Raw genomic sequence first — 22,050 nt, 5'->3', positions numbered from 1 at the left:
GACGTCACCGCCAGGTGGGCGGGGCCAGCATGTTGCACTTCACCACCGGATGAACAGCAGCAACCGGCCGACGGCGGCACACCGGGAACCGCAAACAAGACGGCAACAAGCGGAGGAGAAGCACGTTTTTTTTTTTGTTTTTTTTTTTGAAGAGGAGCTCTCGTGCGGAAGAAGACGAGCTGGACCGCGCGAGGTGAGAGAGGCTGAGGACAGGACAGGAGCGGCCAGGTATCCGGATCGCTGCGGCCGCTCGGTGACACATCCCCGGACGGTGACGCCTGCAGCAGCATCAGGACCACCGGGATGGAGGGGGAGCATCACGGTTTGTCTCCGCCGCACGGTTTTGACACTTAAATATTGTTTTGTTTTTTTTTTAGCTCTGCTTCGCCAACACGTTAGAAATGCCGAATCACCAGCTGCTGCTGCTGCTTCCAGCCTGACACCATGACAGCACAACATCCCAACTTCACCAACTTCAGCATCACCATGAATTATTTACCATCGTGTGCAGATGTGTCAGTAATGTAGAAACAAATCCAATCAGAAAAAAAATCAATTAAAAAAAGTTGAATCTCTCAGGGGAATTTACCTAATCTGATCTGATTAATTGAACATGCATGGCTGACACACTTTTCCTCTCTACTTTCTGATAAAACTGGTCTCATCCTATACGGGAAACTCTGAGCTGACTTCATGCATACGGTGACTATCCTGATGATGTCAGGCCACAATGAGCAAGCCCATGGCTCAGCTCGGGACATGATGGAGGCTCCATTTCAATTATTTAGCAGTTTAGTCTTTTTTTTTTTCTGTGAGCTTAATGCATCTCAAAATAGATCCTCCAGCAATGGCCTCATTGCAAGAAATCAAGTGATGCTCTGCTGAAAAGAGGCAGGCACAGTCTTCCACTTGTGTTTATACTGTTCTAACAGCCTCATGTTTGAAGAGTGATTGATTCATATTCTCACACAATTGATCGAACTTCTGGAAAATAAGCTTGATGCAGACAGCAGTGGATTCTAACAGCGTGGACAGCCCATGCAGCCTGGATTCCCTCAGCTCCACAACGGGATAATCATATTTATTTGCAGCCTTTTGCCCTTGTCAGTGCTTTCCTGTTCGCAGTGTGGCTGAAGAATCAGTTGACTATTATGTAATTACCTGCTAATGTGTGAAGCATAGGAGGGAAGACATTCTCGAGCTTCCAGAGCATTCACACAGCGCTCCCCCTGTCCCCGACACTCCCTCAGTCAAACCGGCAGCTCGTGGAGCCGAATGGGTACGTGCAAGTCATATCATCTCTTCTGTCCCTCAGCACAGGACTGTTGAGAATCCTTGAAGTGGGGATAGAGGTAATCCATCGACCGACGGGATTCAAGTCTCCCAGACTTCATTTCATTTCAGTACAAACGCGTCTTTGCACTTTACTTTATTATTAATGCAAACTTATGCAACCCGAGCATTACATTGAGGGCTTGGAATTCATCTGAGGATAATCTGTGGGCTTTATAACCTCGTAGCGATATCGATGCAGTCATTTCCCCCAAAATTTCTGACAGGATTATCACACTGTGCCTTTTGCTCTGTTTCAGTGATGTTTCCTCGCTGCTGGTGCCCTAACCTTTCTGTCTGGGGATTTTACTGGGTGTGGTTCTGTTTCAAGACTCACTTCAAAGGCCTTCAGATGCACGCTGCCAAGATGTGTCTGTTTTATCTTCTTTTTTCTTTTTTTTTGGGAGGAGGTGCTTTGCCATCTACCTGCACTTGTCAGTGCCGCTTCAGTGTTGTTTTGCATGAAGAAATGTGCACACACAAAGGAAACGGAGTGCGCGCTCATAGGCGTGGTGCACTACAGTGACAGGTACGCGTGGTTGCTGCGGTTTGGTGCTCCGTGACTTTTCTCTCTACCTCCAGCTTTGAAAACTCCTCTTTGCGTAACTGATTGACTTGAGAGAAACAGAGATGCCTCTACTGGCCTCAATATGATGTTTCCCAGCTGTCGCTCTCTGTGCGTGTGACGATGAGAGAAGGTTTACTCCAGTTCGGAGCTCCTCTCATGTTCAAAGCATACTCAGACTGCCACCGCAAATAAATCTCTGCGGACCTATCCGACATATCGTATTCCAAAGACAAAAAAACGTGACAGAAATAGTAAGAAATGTTAAGAAAATGTGCAGTTTCAATGTTCTATTTTTGCTCCTGCTTTTCATAATTACGTAAGCCACCAACCTGATTATTGAGGCTCCATGGTTTTGACTGATTGATGACTATAAACACGATCACTTTCCGGTGCGTCAGTCTGGCTGAGCATCCAAAAGCAGATCATTAATGGTTTGAGACACAGTGCAATTATCAGCACAATAACACGCATTCAGTCTGTTATCGGTATAAAAGTGGTGGTGTTTTCACTTTAGCTGTTTCGGTTGCCCCCACCCAGCCAGTTGTTAGTCACCAGAGGTGCTGCTAACATTAGTCTGCTATGTAGGAGTTCCACCAACACATCCTCTTGATTCATACTCAGCCGTGTTTTCCTTCAGCCATCAGACTGGACCACACATTTCTGATCGACGAGCGCCAAACCTCCCAGACGATCCAGGTGGTTCACTTTTTTTTTTTTTTTGTTGAGTTTGGGCCGGAAGTGTGAGCCCTCTTGTTTTCTGCTTGAGTGACTTGTGTCAACAAAAAGTGCTGTTGCAAGCTTTGTCCACCTGGTGGCGTGTGCTGCTCAAGCAAGAGTGGATCTGTTCTGGTTCAAGGCCAAATCTTTTACATCAAACATCACTGCACATCATGCATAACAAGTCAAAAGCAGAACATAAGCATTAGTCTCTGACTACATTTGCTTTCTCATCGTGGTTGTGATAACTATTAACTTTACAATTTCACTGCTTTGTCATATAAATTACAAATGTGTTGGCACGTAAAGCTCCAAACTTTGAACATCTGTGGCCATTGTTGTTGCAGGTCACATTCCCGACGAGCTGAAATGATGTAATCAATTGAAATGAACAGCGAGCACTGAGGCTAATGCTTTCACCAGAGCCGAGTGGACTCTGGAAAGGCTACTTGACAGTCACAATGGCGCACGCACACGTGATTCTATCTGTTTGCTGGGAGAACGAAGGACGAGGCACTCGATGCACCCATCTTTTTATCAATCTATCTATCTGTCTCTCTGCCTACCAAATACCTCCCATCCTTATTGCAGGTTCTTAGTGACTTGCTGATGTTGTCAGTCACTCAGGTACTGTGGAGTGAAGCAGAGGTGCAGGGGGGGGAAAAAAAAGGAGGGGGGAACACGTTTTTTGCTGACTGCACTGTGTGCTATGCCGCTGGTCCTCTGTGACAAGACTGTTCCTCAGGGTGATGTGCAGCTGCGGCATTTAAAGAAGCCACGACTGACTTTGCAGTTCATGCGAGGGTCATTCTGGAGCAAACGGGTGGGTGGGTGGCTGGGTGGGCCTCCGGCAGTGTGCTGGGCAATGCTCGTTAGATCCAAAGTACTGTCATTGCCACTCAAACTCTGCAAACTCAGCACTTTTTGAGGGGGATTCAGTGCCTGCCGTCCAACGTGCTGCCCTCGATGGCAGCTTGACTGACAGAGCAGGCAGAGACGGAGAATGAATTAATGACTGACTCTGAATGAGAGAAGCTGCAGTTCAACAGTAAGGAAGACTCGGTCGCGCTGGAATGTGAAGTCATTCCAGTCGTCAGGTGCAGCAGCACCTGTACTGGAAATGGAGGTAAATGTTCCTGTGAGGTGAAAATCCCAGATGAAATCAACATTTTTAATTATTTTCAACACATCTGAGGCAGATCTTTTTATAAGCTGGTGAGTCTGTCACGTGGCTTCAAGACCCCAGAAGTATGTCTGTGTCATGGTGATCAACCCTCAATAAGTGTGAAAATAATCTAATCAAAACAAATGGCTTACAGCGTGTTTTGCCCAGGAGCAAATCATTTCTTCTACCCTGTTGCCAAGCAACAATGAAATCTTGATTTTTATTTATTTATTTTTTTATTTTTATGTACAAGGATTGGAGCCAAAAAATGATGAGTGGTTAAAAGCAACAGAGGATGGAGAAGGGTGGGGCTGAGAATCTACACCGGGCAAAACAAAAACACAGAGTACGTCATCATTTTCATTGAAACTAGTGGATTCTTTATTAGGAACCGTGTTTTTCAGGAATCAGTTTTGCCCTCAAATTTGACAAGGTTGCAGAAAAAAAAAAAGTTGTAAATGCATTTAGTATCATATACCCTTGTTTTTCCACTAGTGTGTGCAATCTGCCAGAATTAGCATGTAGAGCAGCAACAGAGTGCAAGTGAGAGAGAGAGAGGAGTGGAAATAGAAAGAGAGAGAGCAGAGGAGGATGGAGGGAGGTTGAGGCACCGGCACGAAAGGGGAAGAGGGAGAAAAGCAGAAGTGATTTCACCGTCCTACCAAGTTGCACGTTCATATTGTAAAGGGAAGAGAAAGTCGGCGAGTGGGAGAGCTGGGCAGGCATTAGACCGCTGGATTAGGTGAGGCCGCCGCCGGACCTCAGAGCTTGACTTCCTCCCTGGACTTTGAGCTCAGGGTGATTGTCAGGAGCAGCCGTGGGAAACCCGGGACTCACTCCACAACTTCTCGTCTCCCTCCGTCTGCATCGTGACGAGCTGTGAGCAGTCACACCGGCAGACGCTTCCTACACCGACGCCGAAGGCAGACACTGGATCTATGGGGACAGTGAGTGAGCTATGCATGTCCAGCCTCCACACCTTCCTGTCGCCGGCTGTAAAGCCACAACAGGAAGCTCCAGGTAAAGTCAAATAAGATATCTTTACTGTTGCATGATGGTTGTTGATGGTGTTTCTTGCTCTGATTCTGGGGCAGATTTTTAAAGACTATGATCGGTGCCAGCTGACTTCCACATAACCTGTTGATTGACAGTGTGTGAGTGCTCCTCCATGCTGGCGGTGAACACATGGCTCCACCACGCATGAAAACAAGCAGGCGGACGGGCAGCAGAGGGAGCGTCTCGCGGTTTGGAAGAGGTCCTTATTTAGCACGATCCGAGGCTCTGCCCCGTGAGTTCACACGCCGGGAGAGAGCGAGATAATGTCATTAGCTGCAGAGCAGATCTAATCTCCAGCAGGAGCTCCGACTCAGGGTTCACCATGACTTTGCATCGGTATTCACACACACGCTCTCGCTCGGGTGACAACACTGCAAGCCTCAGGTGAAAACACATCCTGGCAGAATCATCGCTGCTCCGTCAAAGGATGGCGTTTTTCTCCCCGGAGGAGGGGGGGGTGCGACAGTGTTGAAGTAACCTCCTCAACCCGGATAAGCAACTCTGCTGAGCTTCCCAGTTCGATTGCAGATGGAGGAGCAGGATGGAGGCGATAGTTAGGACTCTATTTATTCTCACCATCTGCACAAATATTTACAGATTCAACAAGGTTGTGTTGTTTTGGATCGGTTGTCAGCGCACTGTGTGCCGTAGCAGGGTGGAGTGCAGGTTTTCCACCGGGAGTGTGTTGACATGACTGGAGCGGCTTCGTCAGGCTGCGGTGAATCAGCTGACCGGCCGCGTAGCGAAAGGGGGAAGCGCCGCTGTCTCAGTTATTACAAAACACTGGAATCAGCATCAGCGTCAGGCGTTGCCAGAGGTGATCTGTTGTTGCTTTCTGTTACTAAAAGAGGGAAGTAAGCTGGTTTGTTCTGCCGTGAATGTGATGACTGTAAAGTTTCACTGATGTTTGTCAAGACGGGACGGTCAGTGACACCAGGTAGTCATTTAGACATTTCAGTTTGTGAACTGAAACCGCCGCTGTTGCCAAACACCTCACTGTGTCAAGTTTAAGCGCCAAGTGTAATAACGAAAAGACTCGTGTTGGGACAGCAGCCGCTCAGTTTGGAGACCCGTGGCGTGACAAAATTGGATAATGTACGGTACTCTCAGTGTCTTTCTGGTTTTATTTATGAATCACAGAAATGATTCAGTCGTGAATCATCTGATGTTTGTTCAGAAAGTTCACGATGTATCAACAACATTATCACATAACCTCCTAAAATATATCTGGTGATACTTGATATGAGACCAAGACAGCTCTTCCTCTCTGATCACTGATTTGCTAAAACATTATAGGGAAGTCAAACAGAAGCTTCCAAGAAGAAAAAGAAATGTGTGAAAGTCAAATTTTTCAAATCTCTACCTTTAAGGGAGTCCAAGGAGCGACTGCGTCTGATGTGTTATTATTAGAGCGAGTTTCAGTTACAGGCTGATCAGTTCCCATTAATTCAGACCGTGTTCTGGCAGGTTCTTGCGGTGCCAGTTGAGAAACACTGACCTGCAAGCTTTCCAAGTGTAATTTTTTACCATTTCACCAATAATCACAGTTACTCAATGTCCTCAGTTGTTGAAATAGTGCTCAGGTTGAGACCGATGCTTGGTGTCGTGTGTGTGTGTGTGTGTGTGTATGTGTGTGTGTGATATTACAGCAGTCTACCTGAGTCACATGGATGCTCTGTAGTTTGTAAGCAATTTATGAAGAAATACATCTCTAAACAAAATGATGTCATGGAAAAATGTACTTCTTTTTTCAGTTCTTTCTATTGTTGTGACAAGAAACTGAATTTTTAAAGCTAGAAAAATAAAACAAAGCAAACTTTAACATAGAAAACTGACTAAAACAAAGCCATGGATTGTGTTATGTCCATATGGAGTAACCAGTCATTGCAGGAGATCATGAAAAAGAGGGGAAAGTTGATCACATTTTTAATTTTTGATTGTTAATCACAGTGAGGAAAAATGTCTCCAAAAACAATATTTAAGACTTCTTTCCGTATGATCTCTTTTCTTGCGTCTCACTTTTGTCTCCGAAGCATTAAATCGGGTGATGCAAACGCCAAACACAGTGATGCACACTATCTTGCACACACTTTGTGTTAATCCCAGTTTATCTCCAAACTTACAAGACAACATTCCTAGATCTAGGTGTGGCGGCGCTGCATTCCTCCGGTAAGACGCAGCTTCATGTGGTGTGGATGCTGAACGGGAGTCTGCCAGTGAGCTGTGGAAATCCAAACAGCCACATGAAATCCACTCAGCACTCTGAGATAAGTCGACTCCTTCTGGTGGAGTGAGGGGATTTTTTTTTACATTTCTTTTTCCCAAGAGTCTTCATTCTTATCTGAGGCAGCTTGAAAATGATGATTGGAACAAGCATGTTATTGCCTAATGTACATTCTGATCCGGATCTTGTCATTTTGTGAGCAGCGAGGGAGTTTAGTTATATCTTAAGATTCTTTATTATTGAATTATTCGGACTCTGTCGCTTGTGCTTGTTGGGATAACCATGTGACAGTGTGGCAGAACAGTATGCATTGAGGAAAGACTGTTAAACTCGCCTCAGGAAGTGTCTCTTCTTCTATCTGGAGCTGTCCTGCTTCATCAGGCGCTCTCTGTATTTCACATGCTCTTCCCAGAACTGACTCGCCCAGTCTGTGGCAGAAATCTTTTCCTGTAAAATTGAGCAAGTGTGTGTGAGTCGTGCGGTATAAACTGCAGAGAGCTCCATGTTTGTGGGAGGCCTCCCACGGATCACTTTCTCACTGGTTCGAGCCCCTGCACGATATTTTCTGCCATTTGACCCATGTCGGGTAATTAATCACTCGCGTCCACACCTCCCCTCGCCGAGAAAATTATAGAGTGTGATGATCCAAAGGTCCAATTACCTTTGAATTCACCTGTCAAGCACATGTAGGAGGTTCCAGATCATGTGGTGACTCATGATGGATGGCGGCTTCAGCTTCGGCTAATGCTGAAGAATGTCTGCCATGCATGCACGTGGCAGGCCGATGTTTACTTGTTTCAAGCTGGCATTCATGCACGACATATTTCCCAAAGCTGTTTGTGAGACGGAGGAGGAAGAAAAATCTGCGGGCGTGTTATTGTGTGAAGTGGTTCAACATGATGCAGCAACTTCTCCGCTGAGTGATTTGAAATATAAATATGTGGATTTATTAAGTGTTTCATAAGGCATGTATTTGTTAATAACATGATTATTTATAGATAATACATGTCCTGACTTGCACTTTGATTTTTTTTTTCTGTAGGTAAAGCAGTAATGAACACAAATGACCAGCAGGGGTCACTCATGACTTCTCCTCTCAATGGATCATTTCTCAGAATAATTTTTATTCATCTGAGCAAAAAAAATCTTGAAATATAGACCTGACATTGTGAGTTTGAGTTCTGCAGCTGTGTTGTTTTGACACTAAAGGAAAACACCTAGCTTCAGTGAATTCCTCACTGTACTTTTGTGATTACAGTCATGATTGTTGAGTCCTGGCGTTGAACCAAACGAAGGATCATTACAGTGATTTCACACAACAGGAATGTGTTTACCTGCCGAAGAAACTTTCCTCTGAAAACTTTTTCAGACGTTTGAGAAAACAAACCACATGTGCTCAGAAAACAGAACATTATAAATATTCTAAAATGTCTAATGCACTTTTGTGAAGAGGAGGTTCCAGGGGTTAAAATGAAAAGACAAAACATTCCCGTACTGAACTTCCACATGTCAAACCTAATAATGAGCACACAATGCTCCACGCTGGTTTTTGTTGTGCGACGTCAGTGGGTTTGAATATGCTATCAGCCACCGCGCAGGAGGAGAGGACTGTTGTTTCTGTGCAGATGAATGCACCTTTAAAGCCACAGTCTCTCCTGAGGATTGGCTCCGCTGCTTGCAAACACAGTGTAATCCAAAGGCTTAAGATAGTACAGCAAGGCCCAACACCGGCTCTGTCGTAATATGAAGCCGGGACGCTAAGTGAGTTGCTTTGGGCTTATGCAGACTGAGCGGCTTAAAGAGGGTTCCCATGCAACTGTGCAGTCGTCAAAAGAAACTCTTTCTTGAGTTTCCAACCATAAGGGCTAAATATTGGTTATACATTGACGCACTGTCAAATACAGTCTATGTTAAACCGCATCACATCCACTGGCTGTGATAGGCAAGAATATAGATAATGATTGCTAGGACCCAACATTTAAATAAAAAAAAAAACAAGTGATAATTTGTTTACAGTCATGTATTACAAGCAGTAGCACAATAAAACACCATATGATTGTTGCTAAGCAGCACAATTAGCATATTTCTGGATTATAGCAGGAGTTTCTCAGTGAAGCTGAGAGTCATCTCATTGAGTGTCTCAGTGATGGCCGCAAAAAATAATGTCATTATTGCCATTTGAAACTGCTGTGAAATGTCCCAGTTCTGAACCAAGAAGTGGCCAAACACAGTTCTTCTTTTGTCCCTCTGAGGAATTTCTCCAAGCTATTTAAACTAATAATCAGCTGCATCTTTCACCATGTATGAACAAAAACCCTCTATACATTTTCTGATGCTGTGTGACGTGAATTCGGTGTTTTAATAAACTCTAAATTATACCACATTAGTCTGAGAATCAGTGCAACTGTTGTGTGGCTCCGGAAGTCTCAGACAACAAAACTCTTCATGTGTTGATTTCAACCAGCGATCTTTTCATTTAAAGGTCAAACCGCTCTCTGGGTTCACTTGTTTCGGGCACTGAGGCACAGATTTACAGCAGGGCTCCGGGGGCGGACGAACGTGTAACAATGAATTGAAACTCTGTTTTGAACACGGTTGGCTTCATACAGGCTACATTGTCAGGGGTTGAGTTTAGGGAGCACAATCGACGTATTCATGGGTCACAGCTTGAAGACGAAGCCCCCGATGTGAGAACTGAAGGGGTGAATCTTTGTGGTCGGTCTTGATTTCCCCTGCAAAGAGTTCCCTGGCATTTTCTTTTTTCTCCTGTTCAGCAGATAGTGGACAAGAGAAAGAGAGAAAGAGGGAGGGAGAGGAGCTTCTCTCCCCGTAACTGGCCTCTTTCATTGGCTAAAGGCAGCATTCCTCACTGTGTTCATCTACAGGCAGGGACAGGCTGGGCCCTCACCTATCTGACAGCGGCACAGGCCAGCGAGCGCTACACTAGCAGACTTTAAAAAACCAACGGCTGATCTTCATCAGATGTGTTTGCCTTTCATCAGCTGCTGAATATGATACGTTGATGAGCCGCAATAAAGCATTAAAGTCACAAGTCCAAACAAAGATAGCGCGTCTCTTCCTGGCGTTGCATAAGCCATAAAACATGCTGTTCAGTTTCAACAGGTCACAGCAGAACTAGTTTCACCACTGCTGGTGCACCACATGGTTAGTACTGCAGCAGCTCACAGTTTTGGAGTGAATGCAGCGCAAAAGTCAAAGAAAACACGACGGACAGGAATCAGGGTTGAACAACTCAACAGGTTGCCGAAACCGGTGTTGTTGCTTCTCCCTTCTTTTTTTTTCTCCTATAATAAAAAAAGGGGTTGCATCTTTTTCTGAGGTGAAAATGTGAGCGCAGGCACGTCTGTTCTTGGCGGATGTGGTGAATCAGACGCACCAACAAACGCAAGATCAGCAGCGGCTCGCTGCTCTGTGTCAGTCACACACTCCCTGCCCCCACGTGCTTCCACATCGCCCTGTCTCAGCAGCAGGTGTGTGTGTGTCTATGTGTGTGTGTGTGTGTGTGTCTGTGAGAGAGGGAGGCAGGGTGGGAACTCAGATGCGTCATCTGGCTCATTTGTTACACATTCAGCTTAGTCTAGTTTAGTCTAGCCACATTTAAAGTGAGGGTACGTCTCATGACGCATTTAAACTAGATGAAGATTTATGTAGCTATGATGCTTTACCATTTATTTTCCCTCCATCCATCCATTTATGATCATTTCACTCCAGTGTTGGACATGGCATTGCCACAAAAAATATATATTAAAAATAAAGAAGCCTTCTTGATCACTGTGAGGTCTTTTTACTGACATAATTTCTTAAGTTTGTTTTCTAATGCTGCAGGACTATGTTATTAATATATAATTCCACTTTATAAGCAGAAGTTAATTCATTTAGGAAGGAGAAAATATCCATTTGACCTTGTGTTTTACTGTTTGAATGATGTGTAACACTTTTTATATCTTAAAAAGAGGCGAGTCTGCATTTAATTAATTTATGTCAAAAATGTACTATTAGGCTCAAAAGAGAGATGAATCCATGAAAAAAAAAACACCTAGAGTTACATAGAATGTGGCTTTACAAAAAAGTAAAAGTTACTAAAGTTACTTTACAATAGACTAATGGCGATCAGTGTTCTAAAGCACTTCCTGTGGCGCTCTTATTGTGACAGTCCGCGGCGGAAGTGCGTCATCTCCATTGAGTTTGGAGGAGTGTCGCTGGTTGGTGGAAGTCCGCTCCGCTCTCACCACTCCCTGGAGCTGTCGACACGAACTGCGCTCATTTACCGAGGATACGGCTCCGCTGGGGATTTCTTTACTCGTATTGAGGGGAAAAAAAGTTCAGAGAAGTCGATAAATTTATCCGTTTTGTTTGTGTTTATTCCGAGTTTGTACTCTTGAAAGTTTTATTAGTCGAGGAGAAAGACAGCATGGTGCTCAAATCGGAAGACGGAGTCGGTGAGTAAAAGAAAAAAAAGGGGTTTTAAATGGCTAATTCGAGATATTTTAGTTCGAATACTTACTTTTTAAAAGTTAACTTGCCTGTTTAAACAGCCGGTGTGTCTTTAAAAGTCGGGTAAACCTCGGCAGTCTCAACGCGAGGACCGACTCGCCTCGTCTCTCTTCCTGGCCTTGTTTAGTGTTTACACTGAAATGATCCTCTTCACTCTGCTGTTGTAGCAACACCTGTGATCTGCAAACAAACCCAATCTTCTCACCTTGCACGAAAAACACTAAACAGATTACTCATTTTTTTTATACATCAACTTAATTCACAGCCTGATTCTTGAGAGTAAATGTAACACATTCAGTATTTGTGAATTAAGCTGGCTCGCTTTGTGTTTAACACTTGAAGTGATATTTCTAACGCATGTGCAAACACTCAAGTAGCTCGTTTGTAACTTATCCCCTGGTGCACTAAATGTTTTAACAGCTTTTCCCTCCCAGTGAACATCCTCGGTGTCATTTTTCACTGAATCCTGAGCAACAGGTGTGAGAGCACACAGTTCCCCCTCATTGTCCTGCAGAAGCTGTAAACAGTCTGCCACTTTCCAATCCAACACGTGTAATGCTGTAGCTGGCAGTTGATCCTTTTTATTATATAAGGTGGTCATTGTTGTTGCATTTGATGTTTGTGTGCAGCATTCTGTGTGAAACAGGAAACCTTTTGTTTATGAACTCACACTGACTTTGTCAACCTGGGAGCAATAATTAACACTCTTGCCTTGCATCACCATTAATCGTGTTAGAGAACAGCGTGCGTCTGACTGACTGATCCTGTTATATGCTGCTGCTCCTTTTGTTCAGACAGCTCACACTGCCCTTTTCTCCCCCTCGGTAAGTCTGGCTGGCATGCAGCTGCCTTGGCTTCACAGACTGAGGGATGAGCGGAGAAGAGCAGTCGATCCTTTTTGAATCCATTTGTCTCTGCCACTTAGATGTGGGTGGTCTGGGAAGTTAAAGTAGTTGTCACTAATGGTTCCCTAATGAGCGGTGCTGAGAGCTCTAATGGGCCCTCTGGTACAGCGCACCCCGCCTGGCACTAATGCCCTGGTGGTTTGATAATCGTCATCATCTCCCCATAATCATATTTTAGCCCTCTTTCTGCATCGGTTGCAGCCCTCCTTTCCACTCAGGCCATTGTTCATTCTGTGTATTTACTCTTCTAATGGAAAATGTATTTACTGCACAAGATATTGTTATAGACCTCTTGTTTTGGAGTTAGGAAGCACTTCAAGCAGGTGGATCCATAACTCCAAATATCTCAGATGTTTATCTGCTCTGGCACACCTGACGAAGACAAATGGGCCATTAGCAGGCTTATGCTGGACCTAAAAACTAGCAATTTATGCGAGTAGGTTGTGCTGAAGTGGGGGCATTTCTTAAATGACAATGGGTGTGTGAATCTCCAGGTATGAAACTAAAACACGTTTGTTGCGTCACACCTGTTGTTTGACGCTGGAGTGTTGTAATCATGGCTGCTTGCCAGGCAGTAATTATTTAAGACCGTATGTGTCATTGGAGTGAACAGCGATCGGCAGTCTTTCTTTACAGTGACAGTCCAGGAAGCTGGTCTTATCTACATATTGTCCTGTGCCTACATGCACTAGAAATCAATTGTTGACTCTAAAATTGCTTATGTGACAGTAGGTGTGTGAATGATTTAATATAATGTGCTTATTCTGATGATTGGCTACTTTCTACTTCCCCCACTGTTAGCTGGAATCGGCTCCAACATCACCCAAACCATGAAATGGAAAAATAGTATCAAAGATGTATGTATAAGTTGTTTTTTGGACTGATCGGGCTGGTTGTCTAAAAAACTAGAGAAGCAACCTGAAGGTCATGGGGCTCTTGCTTACTCGGGGAAAGTTAAAAGTGACTGCATGCTGACACTCTCCTCACCACCCCTCTTTCCCCAAAATCTTTCAGATGCTCTCTGTGTGCTGCACTGCAGCATGCTGTTGATCCTCGTAGGTGCAGTTAAGGTTAACGATTAATAAGATGGATCACATACGGAGGGACAAACACTGCACATGCTGGACAAACAAGACAGTAAATGTACATATTGAAAGATAAAGATGAGCATGGTAAAATGATTGGGTTCCCCCCTCAGGCCCTGTAAGACATCATATGCGAGTGATTTGATCATTCAGAGCGAACAGCCCTTTTCTACACAGTGATATCTTTCTCCCATATGTTGTTTTTCTGATATATCGGAGAAGCCATTACAATGATTTAGTCAGAATTCTGTTGTTGATCTGAGTCACGATCTTTCAAATGATATTACTCGGATTTATGAAAGACAGCGAACAGCGACCGATCATGAACCAACATTTGGTGCATCAGATCTCCAGTGTGTCTGCATTGAGTGTGTGAGGATAACTTGTTTTGTCCTAAAACTGTCAGCAGCATGACAAATAAGGTTTCAGGTTTAATGCGTCCTGAATATTAATTAAACAATTCAGGCATTTGCCAACAGAATTGTTAGTTACTGTGCTTTTCTTCTCTTAAAAAAATGAAAAAAAAAAAAAAAACAGCATTCAGTGTTATTGTTGTGAGCCGTGAGTGATTTTCATGTCAGCCATTTTTGCTCCCAAGCATTACTTTGCGTAAGCCGACCTGCAGCAGGTAGAAACACGTCGAGAAATAGTTTATTTCTCACTCGCCAAAATTCGGATCACTCCTGTCGACAGGAGACGGCAGGAATTCAAAATGGCATCTGGCAGGAAATCCACGGTGCAGGCATGTAAAGGGAGCATGTTGATTTGCCTATCGGGCAGCTGTGGAGCAGAGCACTCGGTGGTTAGACTCATGTGGGGCTCTGTTTTGTTTGCGAAGCATATGTGATGTGTATGAGCTGAAGAGGAGTCAAGGTTTTGAAGCATTAGTTGGTGCATATATCTTAATATTGTGCTTATAGAAGCAGAAATTATTGTAGACATGCTCAGTTTTAGAGCTTTCTCGGTTTCATGCGTCCTGATTTTGTACCATATTCGATTCACACATAAAGACACAGCCACCATGAGGTAATGGAGTTGGAAATAAAGTTAGTAAAGCCAGAGAATTACTATTATATTGCCTTTCCTGCAGGATGGGAGGGTTGCAACTTTCTTTCGTTCACTGATCCTTCAGAATTACTCACAAACAGGAAGCCAAGAGTTTGACTTGACAGGAAGTGACATCCCACAATATGTGTGTGGGCTGAATTTTTCTTTCCTTTTTTTTTTTTTTTTCAAATGAAACGGAGACAAAAATAAACATTCTGAAAGAGGCGGAGCATCAGCGGAAACTGCAAAAACTTTGTGGCTCTTCCAGCTTTGCCATCATGTGCTGTTCTGGATGTGTGTGTTTTACTGGCAGGAGAGGATGTTGATAGTAGGACAAGCTTGATAAGAATCAAGGCTAAAGCATCAGAGGACAAAGCCTCGCATTGTGAGAAGAAATAGCTCTTCCGCTTTTGAGGGAAAACACAGAGAAGAATCCACAGTGGCCTATCCAAGCAGTTTTAATGGCATTAAAACATTTTTGGGATTACTAAAGAAAGCTGATCTTGAAGCAGTAAGGATTTGTGTGTGTGTGTTTATGCTGTCTGGCCCTGTATGTTTTCTTTACATTGAAGCTCTATGTATGTATGTGTCGGGTGGTGGAGGCGGCTTTACATTCTCCAGCCTGGGTTCCCACCCACTCACATCCTCTGGTCCCCACATTCCTGCACAGCGGTCTCAGAGCAGACCCAGCTGTGTCCCCGATGTGAGTGAAAGGTTCATTTCTGACAGAGCAGCCTTCCTTTGTGACGTCTCTCCCTCCGCACTGAGCTTTAGAACGAGAAAACAAGATCTCAAGATGTGTTGTTTAATCAAATGCTTCAAAAAAAAAAAGAAAAAAAAAAAACCTCTTGAACCGTCTGGAAATCACTCAAAGTGAACATCCTGAAAAGGGACAATATCGCTTGTGTTTCTTGAAAGAGTGTAAAGAAAAGCCCTGTGGTGAAAGAACCCCCCACTGTGCCAACAGACCGGCTCCCTTCAGATGACCGGGGGGGTTTGCGTTCTTGTACGCCCAGCGACTGTCAGCTTGAATGTGTTCTTTAGTCCATAGGTGAGGGGTCGCGACTGGCCGTTTGTTCTTTCCAAAGAGGTCACAACCCACAGTGGCTGGGGAGCTGTGTTGTAATGAATAGGAGCCTTATATGCAATTCATCACCTTTTCTTTCAGACTTTCAAACTTTTACTTTGTTCTGTAATTTCATCAAGTTTTCTCAGAAGGAGAAAAAAAAATGCAGAAACCTGTCCGATCTTGACTTGTAGCGTCTTTCTTTATATGATAAATGACATGAAATATATATATTTTTTGTCATTCTCATCACACTTTCACTTTGAGAATGTCTTATTTCACCTTAAATGTCCGTTAAGGGTGTAAACAGTTGTTAGCTTCGCGTGAGAAAAGAAGATTCCTATTCCAACATGCGAATGGCAGACTGACGACGGCTGGCCTGCAGAGGGCTCCAGGCTGACTCATTCATCATGCAGACATGAGGCCACCGCTCCTGTCTGCACCATGAAGCAGACACACACTCATGCTCTCAAGTCAGACTCACTGAAAACTTTATTGCAATGTCTTTAATAGTATTGTTAACATCAGGAAGATCCTCGTGTATCTTCAGATTCCTCCGCGAGAAAAACACAGTTTGAAGTTAAACTGGACCCTTGGAGGGTGTGTGACATGTCAGGGACTGAGGACCTGGCTTGAATTGCTGAGTCATCACAGCGGCTCATATATAACACTTCACTACCTCAGTGTCTCGAAGGGAGATGACTCGATTCGCCCAAACATGAGCAATAAAACATTTTCTCAATTGTCCACTTAGACGTAGGATGTGTTGTTTGGGAGGGTTCAGACTTGTGAATTTGGTATGATCGCAAACATCAATTTTTATTGTAATATTATCATTTAAGTTTCATTCGTTGGAATTGTTTTCAGATTTGGGTGAGATTTAAAAGACTTTCACAGAATAATTTGAGTTTATTACAAAGACTGATCACTTCATACTGAGGTATTTCATTTGCTTGAATTAGGCCCTTTATTTTGAATCCATTTTTTTAGAGTCACCAAGAATGAACAAACCAAACTGTTGCTTTATTTCACATCTTATTGTGGGTTGCCTTTTTTTTTTTTTATTTCCAAGAACTATTAAATAACCCACACTCTTTCTTTCTATTCAAGTTATAATGATACAGTCGATGTGTCAGATTTTTCTCCCATGAGACTCCTTACGTATGTGATATCTTGTTGTAAAAATCTGTGTAGGCTTTCAGGGGATTTCTGTCCCTGATGTGTGTGTGGGAGTAGAGGAGGCAGAGAGAGGAGTGACCACTGGGTGGAGCCTCCACATTGATGGTTGTGACAGTAAAGAGCATGAAGAGAGAAAGGAGGGAGAGGAGGCAGCGTGGAAGTGAGTAAGGCTCCTTCCCAAATGGACTGTGTCAGTGTCAGTGTGCTGTGAGCAGCCTGGGAGCTGAGAGCTGCGCCGCGCAGCTGAGAAAACTCGTCACTATCTCTTCCGGCCCGCCTGGAAGAGCCGGCTCCGTCCCTCTGCCTCTTGACATGTGGATGTTCGACTGACTGACATCAAGCGATTGGATCTAAAAGAAGAAGGAGAAGCTGCTGGATCTGGTTTCTGGTGAAGGGATATGAAGAGGAGCTCTTTGGAAACACTGTGAAAGTCACATTTTTGTGAGTTTATCATTCAGGTTAGCACTACAGCCTGCTGACTGCTCTGTGTTAAATGTTGGTGGATAATTGATCCGACGTTACGCTCCACGCATGTTTACGTAGTCTTTGGAACTGGCTGTTGTGAGACTTTGGACACATTGTATTGACTCTGTGACAAATTAAATCAGAAGCTGGAGGTTATACATGCGATGCAAATGATCGGTGGATGCCGTGCCGGTTGTTTGGCTGTTTTGTCTCCTGTGCCTGTCCTTCTCTCACCTTTGCTTGTGTTGTTGTCAGCACCGGTGAATACTGCTTCGGCGACTGACATGCGAGATGGTTGAGTACTTGTGAGGCGAGCTGATAACTGAGCAACAGGGGCTGTCAGAGAGAGTAGGACCTGTCTGCGTGAGTTAACGGGGACGTCCGAGGCTTTGTCATCATCTAATAAGTGACTCATACCAGTGAAGGATGATCAGTTCATCCAGACACAGAGGACTCGTAACCATTTACATAAGATGATTTGGGATTTTTGAGGAAAAAAAGAGATTACCAACAAGTAAATGCCGGGCCTGGAAAAGCAAAACCAAGAATGGCTAAGTCATCTGTGTGACTGTTTGGGCCTTCTGGAGGAATGAGACTGCTTGGAGACACAAAGGGAGAGCTGTGATCGTCCCACCACTCGTCCCACTGTCCCGGCTGAAACACAGGGCTTCTTCTGCTGCTACCTCCCCGGTCTCAGTCCCCACTCACCCCCCTCCTACCCGCAGGCCAGGTCAGGTTGGATGCTTCGTGGTCCACAACTGATGCTTCTTTTTAATCTAGCGTGTTTTGTAGCAGATCAGAAGGTCAAAGATCTTCAGGGCAACCACATTAAAGACTGACATTCCTCTGCTCGGCTTTGTTACATTAGGCCAGGCTTAAGAGCTGAAGGTTTCTGTGTGTAGGAGTGGAGAGGTGGGGGCTGGGGGGGGGAGGGGGTGTGCTTAAGGGGTTCAAATATATGTATGTATGAATGAGAGTACCCTTGGGATTTACTGTTGTAATGAGATTCAGGCTCAGATGGGAGATCAGTGGATGAGACGGTCACATTTCAAATCACCCTTTTCATGTTGCTGAAGCAGACGGCACCAAGAAAGATCAGAAAGCTTAGAAGCACTTAATAGGTGCGTGCGCGCGTGTGTGTGTATGTGTGTACACACCCAACCCCACAAACGTGATCGATTGTGTGTGTGTGTTGGGCGCTGAATACATTAAACCTCATCATGAAGTGGACTGCTTCTTGTTACTGTTGGGCCTTTTATTGGTTCAGGCTAAAGGTTGATTGATTGAAGCCCATAGGGACATCAGGAGGTTGAAGGTGGGATGTAGGCTGTTCGAAAGAGAATTTCTACAAGTGTAAGGACCAGAGAGGTTGAGCGAGACCTGTGAACACAGAACCTGTTATGGATCATGTATGGCAACGTCATTACCAGTCACTACGTGGATTTCTTCCAAATCAAATGTTCCCAGTCACTTCACAGAAATACGCGCGTCTCTCTTAACTGTAGGTACTGTTATGTACACACAGATGTCCCGTCTGCTGCGCTGAAGCCGCAAGCTTTGGTGTAAAATGTCTACGGTTCATAGAATCCATCAGGATGGAAATCACAACATGTGACTTGTTCCATGTACTCTACAGGAGAGGTAGTGAAGATAAGGGAAAGTATTTGGTGAATGTGTGAATTTTTTTTTCTGTCCCTTCTATGCTGAGAGGGACTCCCTAAATTGGGTCACATCTGCAGGGAGGAGGGGGGCTTAGAGATCCTGAGAGCACTTAAATTTCTAATTTCCTTATTTTCCAAGGAGAGTTCTTCAGTGATCTGGGTGGAAATGAGACGTCTGCCTCTTCTGCCAGGATGGCAGTCAGGATGTGTATTAGTTGGCTCTGCCGCTGTGGGAGAGGGAGATATAATTGGTATCTCCCTTGATGTCACTTCCCCAGAGTGCTCTGCTGACCCAGCCCTCACTAAAAACTGCTTCACCCATCCAGGAATACTGCCGTCACTTTCGAATAGAAAGGACACAGGTACTGCTGACTGGGGACCCAATGCATCAAAATGTAAAAGAGGAAAGTATGGACAATACTGAATGTGGCAGATTCCACTGAGCCAGGAATGGATATCAGTATTATTCTGAAATGGAGATTTATGAGAGTTTTTAAGTCATAACCTTAGATCAGAAAGCAGCCAGCAGTAATGAGGGCCCGGCTACAGCAGAACCCTGATTATACTATCCCAGATCTACCAAAAAAGAGAAATTCTGTCACTTGGTTACTACGTTCTCATATCGCTCGGCTCTATTTTGGTCTCAGGAAATGCTTTATTAAAGCCTTATTAGACTGAAGTCCGTTGGCATAAAGGGTTATCTTTAAAATGTCATAGTTTTTTTTTTTTTTGTCTATTAAGTGTTCTGAATGGTGCAGCAAGAGCTGGAAAAGGTCAACAGTGATTTGAGTGGCAGTTTTGCAGCTATTTTACTGTAATTGTTTCTGTCTGACTATCAAAGCCCGGACAGTTTCCGTCAGATGGCGTTAGCGTTGAAAACGCGAGTTGTTGAGTCTTGACACCGTGCCAAGTACATCAGGAGGTGCACTGCGTCTGCCCTGGGCACCGGCACGTGGGTGTTATGCATGGGTGTGCATATGCATGTGCATGCAACTGAAACCCGTTTTATGAGCACAAATGCTGTCCGTGCTCGCACGCCTCCACGTGTGCATGGGCATAATTCCTGTGAATGGCACTTTTTCCAGGCAGTGCCAGTTCCTGAAGGAGGACAGTTGTGGGTGGACTGTGTTTCTTTTTCACTCTGTTGAGAGCACTTCAGGCAGTCTTACCACCACGAGGTCTTTTGCACCAAAGACGGTCTTTAAGTTTTAGATGAGATGGAAAGGGAGTGATTTACCTTTCATTATATTAACTTTAGATGTTATTTTCTTTTCTGTAAACTTTGTCATTCCTTTGTCACGGGCATCGTTTGGGTCTTTCCCGCGTCTTATTGAGTGGTCTTATTGACAGTAAGGTCAGGAAGGGAGAAACAGTTGAATGCTGTTCAGTCTTTGAATAATGGCATCAGTCGATGTATGCAGGGAGTGGCAGGACAGTCCTTGGACTGAAAAAAAAACACAAAAAAAAACGATTACCCTTTGATTGCATGATCTGGATGCCATCATGAATCTGTCACACTAATTTTATACAAGCTTCTGGTTTCCTCAAATGATCACTCTGCTCAGTCACTCTTCTTGTCTTCTCGTTGGAGTCAAATTATAGTCCTCTCTCATCAGTCCGTCTCTTTTCAGTCCTCTTCTAAACCCAGAACGCTGTGGTTGTTCGGTGTTGTGATCGTCTTGTGCTGTGGCTCCCTTCCGGGTCTGTAAGCAGCCCAGCCTGACATCACGTCTCCAGAAAGAGGAGTGAACTTCCTGCTTTCAGCTCATCCTCCCTTCAGCTCCTGTTTGTTTTGCTGAACTGCTGAATGCAGTGCAGTTCTGGGTTCTCTCAACATGACATTAACTCACCGAGTCGATTGCGGTGCAGGTTCAATAAAAGCAAAAGGCCCGTTGGTTCAGACATGTGAGCGCCTCTTGTACATCCTCCATCTGGATACTGATGCATCCACATGTTGCTGTTGTGAGGGCATGTTGGGGTATCTGTCTTGACTGTCCTGTTAGCTCCCCCTCAGAAATGAGCCCGGCTGTGCAGACTGAGGTTTCCATGGATACTTTAGCCGCTCGGTGTAGATGCTGCGGGTTTGCGGGCGATACCGTGCGCTGTAAGGTGTGATGTGTGAAAGGTCAACCCCTGGTGGACGGCCCTGCTCCCCCAGCTGTCTGAAAACCAAGGAGGAAGACAACGTGGCTTTGTTTTGGTTCTGCGAGACTTCTGTTATTGGCTTTTATCATCTTGATAAACACTGTTAAATATCATGAGACGTTTAGGTGCACGTGCGATTTGTTGTTCATTTCACAACAGGTTTTTTTCAGTCACAATATTACCTCTGAACTGACGATGCAATGTTGTCGTCTGGATGAAAATGTTAATTTTCAGTAAAAAATAAATTCACTTTGGACATGTGAAGTCTCTAAAGTGCTACAGCTCATATAAAAGCTTGTCTTCCCCTTTTCACCTTCTATTACTTTAAAGCAGTCGTCCTCAGTTTGGAGAGATCCAGCAAATCAACCCATCTGCTCTGTGCTCCCGAGGCAATTAAAGCAGGTTATGGGACAAAGGTTGCTTTGGTCGCTGTTGGGAGAATAAAAGCAAGAGCTTCATGTGCGAAATACTGAATTAATTGTCATACTGCATAAAGATTTTCTTGTAATTGCTTAACAGCTCACTTTGCAGTGAGCAGTCTTACGCTTCATTTGCTGTTCATAATGTTTAGCTATTGAGCTAAATGTCGAAGCAGGTTTTTTTTTTTTTCTTTTTAAAGTGGGGACTTTCTGGAAGAAAGGAGAGAAAACACAAAGGTGCAAATGTTTCCAGTGCATTCATTAAGGAAATGAAACTGAGACTGTGCTTTGACTGCTGTTATGACTGGAGTGCTGATCCTGCTGGCTCGACTTTGTGCTTTCGGTGCAGCTTGGGTCTGCACGCACACACGCACACACACAAACACACACACACACACAAGCACACTGTCCATCAACCGGGACAAACCGCTCACCCCTCAGTCCTTGGCAAAGACAAAGCTAATTATAACTACCTTTTGTGTGAGTGACGGAGGACTGGCA

The 22,050-nt window shown here is 44.4% G+C and overlaps 1 protein-coding gene across 3 annotated transcripts in view; it reads left to right on the top strand.

Annotated features, from left to right (window-relative positions):
* Positions 1-200: 200 nt before the first annotated feature.
* cyth1a (cytohesin 1a) overlaps positions 201-22,050 on the top strand; it is a 34,027-nt gene continuing 12,177 nt past the window's right edge. Inside the window, exon 1 of one of the 3 annotated variants that reach the window (XM_030089415.1) lies at positions 201-322. In XM_030089415.1, the coding sequence (XP_029945275.1) occupies positions 304-322 (19 nt within the window). In that variant the 5' untranslated portion in view covers positions 201-303. Of the gene's footprint in view, positions 323-4,780; positions 4,803-11,283; positions 11,523-22,050 lie in introns of those variants that run through there. The other 2 variants (XM_030089413.1, XM_030089414.1) reach the window with 2 other exon arrangements.

The sequence above is a fragment of the Salarias fasciatus genome, chromosome 4 (genome assembly GCF_902148845.1).
Source record: "Salarias fasciatus chromosome 4, fSalaFa1.1, whole genome shotgun sequence".
NCBI lineage: Eukaryota > Metazoa > Chordata > Actinopteri > Blenniiformes > Blenniidae > Salarias > Salarias fasciatus.
The sequence above is the reverse complement of the archived record's forward strand: the minus strand, read 5'-3'. Positions and strand labels throughout refer to the sequence as shown.